The sequence below is a fragment of the Stegodyphus dumicola genome, chromosome X2 (assembly GCF_044657685.1).
Source record: "Stegodyphus dumicola isolate Sdum_Otavi_A_Nest chromosome X2, ASM4465768v1".
In the NCBI taxonomy this organism is placed as follows: Eukaryota; Metazoa; Arthropoda; class Arachnida; order Araneae; family Eresidae; genus Stegodyphus; species Stegodyphus dumicola.
The window spans coordinates 183907227-183921389 of record NC_140781.1 but is presented as its reverse complement, the minus strand read 5'-3'; the positions used below and the strand labels follow the sequence as shown (position 1 = coordinate 183921389).

Genomic DNA, 14163 nt, shown 5'->3' with positions numbered 1-14163 from the left:
AGTCAAACAACAAAAATCGGCGTTATATTTTCAAAATTTTCACAGGATTAGTTTCGATGGTTTTACCGAACCACCATCCTCAGCTGCAAAACCGCAAAAATGCGCAAAATGCATGGTGGTGGTGGCTGAGGATGGTGGTTCGGTAAAACCATCGAAACTAATCCTGTGAAAATTTTGAAAATATAACGCCGATTCTTGTTGTTTGACTTCTGAATTAGTATTTGTTCGGCGTGTTATTGTGTCTTAATCATTATCAGTTATTAGATGCAGCAAATATTCCGAAGTTTTCTTTCCGAAATTAAAGGCAACTTCGAACTGTTGTTGGGAAGTACTGGATAGAAAGACTTCATTGAGAAAAATTTATGTTGACTAAATGGGTATTCATTTTGCAGTGTCAAAGTAAAAAGGTTTTTCTTTATAATACAATACGCTATACCGAGCAAAACCTTAGTACAAATAGAGGCATTCCGTAATGTCGACCCGAGAGTTGAGATACTGAGATTCCAGTGTATTCTTGCATTTATTCACGCTATTAAAATGTTCACACTTAGGTAAGCCCAGAGATTTTGAGTTTTATTTGATAATATTTTGCCTATTTTTGCCTTGCAATTTGTTCTGATTATTTACAGTTAATCTCTGTGTAATAACATTTTTTCGGCTAAACGAATCTTTTAAATCTCTTGCTCCTGAAGAAAGAGGACTTTTCTGTGATCACTCTCAAGCACGATAGAGTTTAGTTTCAAATTTATGTCGAATTAAGGCTATTTTTGCCAAATTTTAATTAAACAGTTTAATCTCAAATATCATATACGCTCAAACAGCCATACCACTCTTGTTATTAATAAAGGCAGAGTATCACGCTTGTCATTATTAAATGTTTGAGTCCAGAGACTCGTTGTGACAATTATTTGTCTACTCCTTCAATAACTGGAGTAGACAAAGTCTACAAAGTCTTTGACAAAGGAAACGAACGTATGATAGATAACTACAATTTGCGTTTCGTTAAGTCGAGTTAAAAAAAGAACGCACTTTCAAACATTTAATGTAAGAACATGTCTTAAAATAATATTTGAGATTTTTGAACGTGCAGACTTCCCTCTTTTATTAAGCTTTGCTTAGTAACATTTATGTTACAGTACAAAGTTTTTAATTTCTTCTATTAGACTGTAGAATAGTACTATTAGGGAAAGAAAAACATTTTGTACTACTTTCAGTTTTCCTACTTTAAAATGCCTAAAGACTTATCTTAGTTACCTGGCATTTAATGTCTGCCAACTAGAAGTGTAATTTGGAAATACGTAGCGGCATTTATTCTTCCTTCCATGTAATTGTTTGTATTAGTTTCTAAATCTGAATTCCCAAGTATGACTGAAAATTTTCAGTAGATAATATTTTAGTTACCAAAGAAGCAGTAAAATGCCTGAAATGGAACCTCTATTTTATATTTTATTATACAGTAGATCGTCAATTAGGGGTATATTTTGATATAAAAGTTTGAGGTAATCGATAAATAGGTTCGCCTCTATTTTTGTAAGAATCGAAGATGAATATCAACTCGAGCAGTCATAAAGCAGCTGAAGACCGTAAAATATCCTCTTCTTTAAATAAAAACAAAGCCATATTGTTAATGCATTTCAAAAAGAGGAAGTTTTTTAAGCAAATATATAGTAAGTAAACTCTCGGTAAATGTAATTACAAAGATTAATATCATAAAATGAGCAATGCGTAATAAAAGTTACTCTCCTCTAAATTCTGTAACATAAATAGATCTAACTAATTAAATCGCGAGAATATCAGTAGGTTATTGTTATCTTAATTCTCGATAGTAATGCTGATAGGGTTAGCTTTAAGCTCTAAGTGGTTTTATCCACTTGCAACAAATATATCGTAGTATAAAAATTCTCAGTATACATACACTGCAACATCTACCTTAAAACATGAGCCGTTCTTTCTTTCTAGAAGACATTCTTCCTTTAGGCAGGCAGCTTTGGAGTTCTATGTTGTATTTAATTAATAAATCAAACAACTGTTGCAATGAAAATGTGCAAAGAATAAGATATACATTCAACTACTGATTTACCGGAAACTGCTAAAATAAAAGTTGGTTTGCTGTGGAATGATGGAAATATTAATTCAGAAACCATCAGCGTAAAACAAAATTGCCTATAGAAAATACGGAGAGGGAAAGAAAACTGTGCGGAATAACAGCACTAATAGCCAAAAATATAGTATTTGGAGCTGTAATTTAGGAGCACCTAATTTAATTATGTGTGATGCGGAATATATCATTGATTCTAGAAAAATAGATCGTGAAAAAATTCGTGCATAAAAAAAATCTGTTAGAATATTTGGATTATTGCAGAAAAACCTTTTTATCAATAATCCAGGTATGTTAACGGACATTTTTTCACAAGTTTAAACTCAATGCATAGCCAAATTTCTCTTGCAAGTTTTTCTCTTTAATGCAGTTTTTAACTTACCTTTTTTTCTTAATTATGTTTATTCTCCATTATTTACAGTGTACTATTTCTGTACTGAATAGGTTTTTGTTTTAGTATTTGTTTAATTTACTTAATAAACATTTTCTCTAGATTAAAATGCTTGAAAATACGAATAAATTGCCAATAATAATACATTTTTATTAATTTCAATATTGGTTATGACTTTTTCCTTTGCTTTTATAATTGCGCCTGAATTAACCGTGATTTTGAGTTATATCCGAATGGGTTATTGGTGAAATCATCGCGCATGGAAACGCTGCGGAAAAAACAACGCAAGGCGAAAACGTCGTCATACAAAACGTCTTGGGAGAAAAGAAAGCAAGAAAACATTGCAGTTCAAAAGCATCGTAGTACAAAACATTGTCGTCGAAAATAAAACTCTTAAAAATATCTCAGTTTTAAAACATTTTCGTCAAAAACATCGTGGTGAAAAACAAAGCACCTGCAAATCATCGCATGTCGATAACGTCTCAGACATGCGTTTTTCAGGTTTTTAAATGTTGTAAATAAATATTCGCATAATTATTTGAGAACGCAAGAAAGAATGAGGAATATTTTTACTTTTATATTTAAGTCGTTGGAATATAAGATAAAGGCAGGCAAATTGAAAAGATCTACGTTGCTTGCTAAATCTGAACTATTGTTACGTGTATGGCTGTCAGACCTTAACGTATTTTGAAAGTTTGGTGATTTTTCTCTAAGGTGGCTGGTTTGGTTTATTTGTTTATGGCAAAGCACGCTAGGGCTACCTGCCTAAGGGAAGGGATGCCTTTGTGGATGTGATTTTAAGAGCAACGGCTCGTATACATGTTAGACATGGGGAAAAGTACGAAACGCCCATACAGCCAGCCCGTTCGCCTGGAACCGAATCCAGGTTAAACTACAAGTATTGAGTGCCATTTTAATGCCTGGCCGCTGATGAACCTTTAAAATGGTTACGTTAATAAGGAATTAGCTATTAAACTTTTGACAACTTCCATATACTTCTTTGGTTTTGGTAAGGAATATGGGGTCCTTTTCTTTTAATCATCTGCTGATTGCCAGATGATAGCTTTATCTCAATCAGAATTTAACGTAAAGAGCTCACATTTCTCCGTAACAGTAACTGTTATTAAATGGAGAATGATGATGTCTCCATTTAATGACAATGATTCTTTATTTGCAGCCAACTCATAAAAAGTTTATCTTCTAATAGAGAAGTTTTTAGCACCAATAATAATACTCGTTACCAAAAAATTAATATACTAAAATAATGTTTATTAAAGATAATATTCAGTATACAAATCTAAGGAAATGTAAATGATAATGACCTCGGAAACTTGTTGATTTTTTTTTTTAATTCTGAACGACTGGAACATTTAAAGATATCTGTCGGAAACTAAACAAGGTTGACAATGTCCGATGGAGATGTCAGTTCAGGGCTTACATGAACGTATCAACATTTGATGGTAGAAATTTAAAAGTGTAAGCATTTAATATAAAGCACGGCCGAATGCAATCCCACGCGTAACTCATTACTTGTGAACAAATGCTTATTGTAAATGCATCAGCAAGTAGGACTTTGATGTACTCGGTGCATTTATAAGGTATTTTCTCCCTCCTTTCTACATGCCTTCGTGGTGTAATGGTAGCACATTAGGCGCGTAGTCGAGAGGTCCAGGTTCGAGTCCCAGTGAGGGCACTGCTCATTTTTCACGTCCCCTGCTTAAAATAACCAAATGTCTCTACACATTTTCCTCTAAAAATTTGAATATGCTTGCACCTTCTTAATCTTTTTTTAGTTCTTTACGTGACTAATTAGATTCTATTGAAAATTTAAAGATGCCTTTAACATTCGGTCCTGTAAACTTAGAAAAGTTTAGTAACGATTTCTGTTCTACTGAAGTTTAATATCACCTCTGCTTATAGATGCCTATTTGCGTAAGTTTGAAGCTTCGACTTTACACAAAAACATTTATTTACTAGAAATTATTTTTGAAGTGACATGTTTCTCAAGTTAGAAATTTCTCTGACGTGAGAATGCCCTTTTTAATATTATTAGAGATAAATTTCCTTGTGCAAAATTTATTGAATGAACCAATTATCTTTCAGAAATAAAAATGTCCGAAGAAGTTTTTAGGAAATCTTTGCAAATTTAAAAGATAAAAATACTTCGAAAATTTTTGCAACTTACATCTTCCACCATGATTTGCCTGGGTCTTCCTTGGGCAGTTGAATACTCTTGGTATTGAGAAGTCACGCAAAGAACGCAATATACCTAAATAAATATAAGAACTTGTTTACAATACTTGGTATTCATAATGGAAAATGTACCAAGAGAAAATTCGTTAAGTTAAATGGTTATGAAGTAATATCTCATAACCGTTTTACTAGAATAAAGTGAGTTATAAAGTGATTTCTACACAGGGTGGTTCAAAACTATATGTCAAAATTTTAAAAGCAGGTATAGGAGACCAAACAGATTCGTATAGGAATGTGCGTGCGGTAATGCCGCGTTCAGCAGGTAAGAATGTATAGGGAGCGATTCTACAGGGAGGTCGTACCTGAAATTTTGGTCGATGTTCTTCCAGCTGCTCGCAGACGAATGTGGTTCCAGCACGATGGAGCCACAGCTCACTTCAGCCGGAACGTCAGGAATCATCTGGATAGGACGGGGAGGGCCAAGTTTCCTGGCCACCTTGTTCTCCTGATTTAACCTATTTAAATTTCTTCTTTATTAAAGGCCTCGTGTACCAGAGTCCCGTCACATATGCAGATCTTGTTGCCCGGTTGTCTGTTGCTGCAGGACATAGGCTCGACATGCCTGACGTCTTTTCTAATATACGCCGATCTATGCGCCGCAGCTGTGAATCTTGTATCGCTGTTGGTGACCACTGTTTCAAGCATCTATTGTAAATTGAAAATATTTTTAGTCCAAAGGGTGCCTGAAGAACTATTGTATTCGTTTTGGCACTTTGCGTCGAATCACTATAAACGGAGTATCACTTTTCAAATTAATGCCACCAAATATTAGAGCCCTGTATTATATTTGAAGAAATTAAATAATGAAGAGTCAGCATAAATGTATGTATGTTTCTCGCATTGTGATAAAACAAAGGTACCTAGAACCATCCACTTTTGAATGACGTAATCATACTGCGAATATGGGCATCTGAAAGCCCAAATTTGAAATTTGGAATTATCGATTTAATATTTTGTAAAACTTTAACGAATTTCTGATTAACAAACTTAACGATTTAAAAGCGAGCAATGGCAACACTCTACCGCGGGGGGACTTTTTATCTCCAGCACGCGGAACTGTGTATCGGAAATCCTAAAGATATCCTCATTTTAAAATTATTTTGCGACATTGCTGTTGAACTAAATTTTACGGTTTAAGTGCAAAGAATACGATATTTAATAAGAAAAGTAACACATAAAACGCTAAAAAAACACCCCTTTGGACGTAATTTAAAATCTGAAACATTTCAGATTTTTTTTTCTTTTTCTTTACTTGTCTTTTCGGTTTCCTGATATTCATACTGCTTTACGTTCTAGCGCTTTAATGCTGCATTACCACACACACGTTCCTGTACGAAATTTGCTTATTTAGGTTCCCTCTACCTGCTTTCACATTTTTTACATATAATTTTGAACCACCCTGTAGAGATATTTGCAGCTAAATTCATAAAGCTTCGATTTAACTGCATTTAATATATTCTATAGCAATGTATTTAATAGTTTTCCATACATTTAACAGCTATACAACGGTTTTTTAAACGAAATTTTATACATAATACAGATTAGAAAAATTAAATCAAGTCTAAAATTTCACTGATGTAACTAACATAATCTGTCTTAATGCTAATGAAAGTAAAATTTACAAAGCAGATTTTAGTAAAGCTGTGAATAACTGCATCTTGGTACCATATACAATTTCTCCATTTCACGGATGTGCTGGTTAGCTAGATATAAAAGCCAGATTTAATTTTCCATCTTCTTAAAACAATGGACCTGAAATTTATTTTAATGGTAGTGGCAACAAGTAATACGCACGGGACTAATACAAAAAGATAGATGATAAATGCTCTACTTATTTGCGTAGTGATTAGGAAAAGCTTGAAAATCTGAGTGACATTAAGCACAGAAGACCGAATAAAAAACAAAGATCCTTTTTGTTTAAGATAATATCTCTCTTCTATTAAATAGAATTTTTTTTAAATTTAGTTCACTGTGTTAATGCGTGATTTAGGAAATTCCACGTACACTCAGATGGTACCATTAAATTAAAAATTACTAATGCTATGATTAAAAGACCGCCTAATTTTTCGTTATCATAATTGCTACAATAACATTTACTACACTTACATTCAGAGCAGAAATAATGATATCCGTTGCTATAAGAACGCAAAAGAAGGGATCAGCTTCCTGTAAATGAAAATTCAATCATTAATATTTTGTCATTTTTAATAAATATGAGAACAGAAGATTTGAATAATAAAAGGGAGAACATAAGTTTGAAGTTTCTATCAACTTCAACAACATTCATTATAGAAAATTAATGTATTAAAATATTAATTATTATTTAAAGATTACATCAATTACACAAACCTGCAAAATATAAATGATAACAACACTGAAAATTTGCTGAAAACTTTTTAAATTCTGAACAAGTAAAGCATTTAAAATGAATAAGCAAATGGGCGGAATAAAGTGCCCTTTGCTCCGCATATTATTTTTTACATAAATGCGCCCATTGATCCTCCCTTCGTTGCCGAACATTTTTGCTCCAGAAGAAGAGGAACCTGCGTTCTGATCGCGCTTGATATATATTTATAATTAAGTGGAATTAATTTTAAATCTACGCCAAAATGAGGCTAGTGTTTTTCTTAATTTTAAATATTCGTTTGTTTAGATCATTTGCATGATTTTATTGGGATTTTATATCCGGGTACTTTATTTGCCTGCATTCTACACTCTTACAACATTAATGAACAATAAACATAACAAATATTACTTTTCCTAAAATTCATAGAAATACACATATCATGTAGATTGTTTATTTTTTAATCTGTTTATGTGTGTTATTTAAGTGTTACGAATTTTGTATACATGTAAGTAATTTTAGTGAAATTATACTTGAAATTATAGTATGTCTTGTGTAATATAACAGGAAGTGCCCCGAAAAAATGAAGCCCTGCCGGAAAAATAAGATTACAGGATCAAGTCTATTCAAAAGTGAAGTAAATGACTATCTCTTTAAAATGGCGAGATATCGCCAAGCCAATGATGGTCTTAGAGACTAATTTTTGTCGCCAAATTTGGCGAGAAATTCGTAAAACTTGGCAACCGTGTGAAGCGATTTGGTTCCAGTCTCTGTATAGCTGTAATTGGTCCTTATATGTATCTGGCCCTTACATATAACTTCAAACGTATCTGCCTTCCAATAATTTCGAGTAACGGAAGGTATTAAAGATTTATCGGTGCTAGAAAACTATATAAGAACGAAGGGAGCACCATTTTCTGAGATTTTTAGTCCAAAGTCGACTTCGGAGTATTGAGATATCTCCGTGTGAGCTTCAGTCTTTAGATGCGCTTTGCTTTGCGTTGTGTTTAAAGTTCTTAGTAGTTTGAAATATAACTACTGATTGTTCTGTGTGATACAGAGAAGAGCTGTACGAGTATTTTTGTGGAAAATTACAGAACTGTAACGTATTTCTTTCGGCAAAATAAATTTTATCAATCTATCATCGATTCTGTGGGCATTCAATCCATTACGAATTCGTACCTACGCAACAATATGGCCATTATTTAAAAAACAAATAGAATGTATAAAAAGAGTACAGATGAAGTGAATGTGATCTGAAGATGAATGTAAGGTTTACGGGGTGTTCTGGCATAAGATAGTAGCATCGTGGTGTTAAGATAGTAGCAGCTTCATAAGAAACCTAAATAGTATTGTACGTTCTCCTTCATATTTCTGCGAATAACAACGTTGATTTTTACCAAGAGCTTCCCGTCTTTTAAAAAGCAGTAATTGTCTTTGTTTTCAAGATTATTCAAAACTGTATGTTATTTAGAATATATTTATCATTATATCTAAGCCACGTTTTATTTTGTGCACCACCTTTTTAGACACTAAGACAGACATCAAGATTCTTCCAATCATCAGTACACACAAAAAGATACAAATTTCCGCTGTTATGTAATTTTTGAAAATACGCACGCGCGAAAAACTATGAATATTTTATTAATTTCTTATTAAATTTACATGTTTTTTCAGCCTTTCAGAATGGTGTACTCCCATGACTCAGGAACTTAATGTATCATTCAATCATTATCTTTTGTAATCGTTATTAGAAAGCTATTAAAAGTATCCTCTGCTACTGCAGCGTAAGAGGACACAAAGGTTCAGAAGATCTCATCCTTATATCCGCGCAGTTCTTAGTGCTATATTTCTGACGGTGTAGAAATCTGGACTGCTATTATTAGAGAATCCGCTCTAAAATATCGCTCTGCTTCCTTCAAATCGGACTACATTCATTCATAAATACCGTATTGTAAGTGCTATATTCTCTCCAAATAATTGAATGCCTGTTAACGGGTTGCACACTAATGATAAGAGAACAATGCTCCATTCATTTTGTTCTATCTGAGATGTTAGATGCTCCTTAGCCACGGTCTGCGGACGGCACACTGGACCTCAATTAAAGAAACCCACCCAAAAAATGTATCTGTAAGTTATCCGACTAACACCATGAAGTTGGTTTCTAACAATTTGATTTGGAACACTGATATCAGTAGCCCTGGAGGGCAACTGGCATCAATGTTTTGATGGGCATCACGAAATTTTCTAACAAGTGCTGTTGCAAAAGAGCAGCTTTTATAATGCGGTTTCTTTTGGCTGTCAATGTTAAAATCTCTTTCATTTTGTGCTATTGCTAACTGACTATCTCTACCTGGTCTTTGCTTAACATTTCCAGTTTTCAAAAACCAATTTCATAGTCTGTAAATAACATTTTGGAACACTCAAGGGCTTCTGCAACACGGGGTTGGGTTCGATCCATTTCTGGACGACTAATGGCACTCCAGAATACCAATTCAGTTAACTCTTGTTGTTGGCATCCAATTTATGGCTAGGAAGCATTCAGGACATGCCGATTGTTTCTAATGTCCTCTAACATTATAAATTCTACAAGGTACTGTTTACTGCTTAATAAAAACGCTTAATTTTCACCTGGCAAAAGCGATACATTTTCTATTTAATCTCTTTCCTTTTCTTATCTCAAAATCTCTTGCCGATTATGTAGCTATTTCATACCGAACTCCCAATATCTGTTAACTGTTTTAGCACAGTACATGTAAGTTTTTATATCTGTAACACCAATTTATTTTTTTTTTTTGTAACATTCCTTTAAAAGCGCAATCATGTTGTACGTGAGTAGGTGTCTTATATTCTTTTTTCTGCAATGTAATGACTTCTTACGTGATCTGTCAGATTTTTAACACATGCAATACATATTATGTTCCAAATAATTGCATTAATTAATTTTTAATTATATTGTAAACATAATCCTTCAGAGTGAGAAAGCAATCTAATCATAGTTTTGTCTGGTATCGAATTTTAAATTAGACTGAAGAACTTACAAACGTTGTAGATTTTCAGACTGATTTATAAAAAAACGCACTTAGCTATAAATTCCTCATAAAACATTTTAAGTCCGTCAGGAATTTTTCTTACTAACAATTGTTTCTTATATTTTTAGCACTCATCCATTAACTCCAAAATTCTTACACTGGAAAAATAGTTAATACGAAGTACACTAAATTTTTGTATTTATTTTTACGCAGCAATCTACAGTTTTTCATCAGAAAGGTGCTAGCATTTTAATTAACAATTAATTACCATCTAGAGCCTGGAAGTTTCAGTTTTCATTGTAAAATTTTTTAAATATATACTTAAATCTCTATATAAATTAAGGACAGTTTAAAATGAAGAACAAAAGATTAAAACCTTTTTGTTACTCACCGTATCAGTGATAAGATAAAGCGACAGTATGATGTCAAGAATTGTTGTCATGGGGATACTGAGAATCCATGGTATTAAAAGTATCTTGTTATTCTGTAAAGAGAAAAAAAGGGTTTGAAATTTACTTACCTCGTACACTTTAAAAACTCCCCGTAAAATATTTATGAACATTTTATGTCAAAGAAAGCTTTTGAAGGAGAATTTTCTTTCAGTTTGGTGCATCCTTGATGTTATTTTATATTAGAAACTGTTTTTCCACACATGCACACCAAAAACAATAATTGTGCTTAGTTTAAAAAACGTCGAATATTTTTTGCTTGAGGCAAGCTACTAGGATTATTTGCAAATGCCAATGCGCAGCATTAATGTATTAAAGATAATTTTACAGCAAATGTTTTTTCCACACATTCACACCAAAAATAATAATGGTCTCTAGTTTAAAAAACATCGAATATTTTTGGCTTAAGGCAAGCTACTAGGATTATTTGCGAATAGTAATGCGCAGCATTAATATACCAAAGACAATTTTTGATAACAAATGTCAATTGTATGATATAGAATAAATTATCCATAATTCATAAAAGGATTTTACGTTTAATAGAGAGAAATAATAAAGCTTGGATGGAAAGTTATCTCATTGATGTAAGTATTAAAAGCAATTTAGATTACTTTTATTAAAAATTTACACAGATGGATGAAGTCGATTCTTTATTTGTTCTCCAAACAATTGATATATTTTTATAATACCAGTTTCATTTTGGTGCACATTTTTAAAAAATGTCATCAGTAAATTGGTAGATACTACATCAGACCTTAGCTCTTAAATTAATAGTTAAATCTCCAGATGACAATAAATTTTATTTCTGATACTAGATAACTGAAAATAATGCATTAACCTTTACTTCCTCAAATACTTATTGATTAATTTTAGAATTCAGAGGAAGGAACTATTTCAAATAATAATTTACAGTATTATTTATTTGTAGAACTGTGTGATAATATAAGCATGAAGTCTGTCTTATTTTTTTTTCAAATATTAATTTGTGAGAAGTATACTAACACTACACAATACTGTTCGTTTACATGAAGAGTGAGGAAAAATCCGTTATATTAATGACAATTAGTTAAAACATAAAAACTTGGTGAGTATATAATGCGTTACAAGGATCTGAAGATTTTGAAATTAAAACCAACACGGTAAAATGCAACTCAAATATTTACTTATTTTGCAAAACAACACGATATACAATGCCATTCTTATTTTCAGCCTCTCATATTTTATCGACATAGTTTTCAAATGTTCTCCGTTATTTGTAACATCCTTGTACTGTGTTTATTCGCTTAACTATAAATGTTTAATACACCGTTACTTTGTGTTCGTTAGTATTCCTAGATTTCTTTAGCTCATAACTGAGCCTTTAGATAGGCCCAGAGAAATTGCTCGTTTACTGAAACTCTAGAAACATGTACTCCATTGTGGTTACTTTTTTCCCCAATGGCGGGCACCTGCCTATAACGGCACTCGTCACTGCCGAGGCCAGAAGTGGTGACCATTTTATTGTGGAGGCACCTAATAGGCTGCCACCTTCACCTCCTATGAAGAGACAGACAATTTTACATCCATACTTTCTCCGGTATTCGAACCTGTGCCCTTTGGTATTGCAGTCAGGCTCCACTAACCACTGTGCCGTCTGGGCGGCTCCCGGTTACTTGAATGTGGCAAACCACAGGACGGCTACCTGCTTAAAGGGATGGATATCATCGTTTTCTAAGGGAAAAGAATTGTATTCACGTTACGCATGGCGAAAACCACAAAACTTCCCATGCAACTAAACCGTTTGCCTGGGATCGAAACTGGGCTCAATTACTAGCATTTAACGGTTCAATATGGCCAATAGTGAAGCTGTTCTCCTTTATTCCTTTATAAATCAGACGACAAGGAAGTAGTTGGTAAAGCACAGATATTACTTCTATAACGGAATGCGTGGTTTCCCTTATTTATGGATCAGCAGTACTGCCTCCTGAGATCTGTGGTATTACTCACCTTGAAAAATCACCAGATTGTGGAAAGAACATTTGAAAAATATTTTGCGTAAACATTAAGAAAGGAATGACATTGTTATATTAAAAATATTGTAAACCTTATTATATGGTAAAATCAATAACTTCTTGAATTACGTTTCATAATCTTGGCTTCTTGTGACCTATCTTGTAGTAGCAAGTATATTTTAGCTAATAATAATTACAATAATATTACTAGCAACAAAAATGTATATTTCTTCAGCTAATAGAATGCATGCAGAATGTTTTATAGCTATAAAATCAAAGTGTGTACTATGTAATGAAATAAAATATAGTAAAGACTTCGGAAATTATTTTTAAACATTAGTCAAAAACGAACATTTTGAAATTAAAAGTATTAAAATCAATTTAATATTCATAATATGAAAAGCAAAATGGTAACTATATCATCTATTATAAAAAAGGTGAGACATAATTATATTATAAAAAGATAATTAAGATGTCCATTATTTTTAGAATTGAAATTCTCAAGAAACAAGCTGTTATAAGGTTATACTTAGTCTAGTCTGCTACTTCAATCCAGTAACCCTAACAGACGTGTAGCAAGTTGTCGCTATGTCTAAGATAAGACAAGAAAACTACCTTTTGATTTAGACAGAACTTTGAATATAAAGGCACGGCTTTGAGCTACTAGTAACCAAGCTCGTGGCAACGGAACTGAAATAAGAGCGGTCAATTCAAATTAAACTTTGATCAATAGTCTAAGACCACACAGTTAAATAACCAACTTAAGCTGGTTCAATAATTTACTAGCAAGTCAGATTTAAAATATTGGCGGCGAGAGAGCGCAAAACCGAAATAATTAAACTGAGGTATCTAAGGTATCTAACGACGTAACGCTCAATGCCAAAAACACACAGATTGAACATGTTTGTTCAAATTGTAATAGTGTTCTGTCCGTGCGTCACTTTTTTATTCAATGTCCTCATTTTAACCGATTTCGATTAAAGTATTTCAGCGACTATGACTTGCCTCTTGACCGTATTACCGGGAAAGATATAAATGACAATTTGTTTCATTACCTGGAAGAGACAGTTTTTTTATTATTTAATTTGATTTTTAAATGTTGTTTTTTGATATTTTAATACTATACATTTTAATGCATCTCATGTTTTTAAATGTTTAGTTATGTTTCGTATTTAAAACCATGCGAGGTTTATATATTAGTTTATTTCAGGATGCATTATTTTTTCACAACATTTCGATTTTATAAGTGTGCTTTGGTTTTAAATTTGTGCTTGTTTGTATCTTGTACTTGTGGCCTATTTAATTTGGTATGTTTTTGAATGTTTTGAATGTTTTTGAATGCGTATATAATCATAAAGGGTTTGTGCCAGGAAATCCGCTACTACCACTCTCATGATCCAAAACCTTCAGCTTAAATACCCAAGCAACTAATTTGTATTCTGGTGAGGAAAACGGAAAGAATTTAAAGTACGGATCCAAATCATAATAACTGGTTATTTTAAAATAAGACCCTTATACTGTACTAAATTTATTTCATGGCTCAGTTAATGAAATTGATTGTTTAGGTCTACCTATGAGTGTTTTCGTCAGCCATAAACACAATTT

General features: G+C 32.7%; 1 protein-coding gene across 3 annotated transcripts in view; it reads right to left on the bottom strand.

Annotated features, from left to right (window-relative positions):
• Nucleotides 1-14163, bottom strand: part of LOC118187997 (uncharacterized) — a 192460-nt gene that overhangs the window by 43864 nt on the left and 134433 nt on the right. For all 3 annotated transcript variants that reach the window (XM_035358318.2, XM_035358322.2, XM_085809039.1), the window contains exons 5-7: nt 10510-10602; nt 6849-6908; nt 4675-4758 (exon numbers count right to left, since the gene is read on the bottom strand). In XM_035358318.2, the coding sequence (XP_035214209.1) occupies nt 4675-4758; nt 6849-6908; nt 10510-10602 (237 nt within the window). The remainder of the gene's footprint in view (nt 1-4674; nt 4759-6848; nt 6909-10509; nt 10603-14163) is intronic.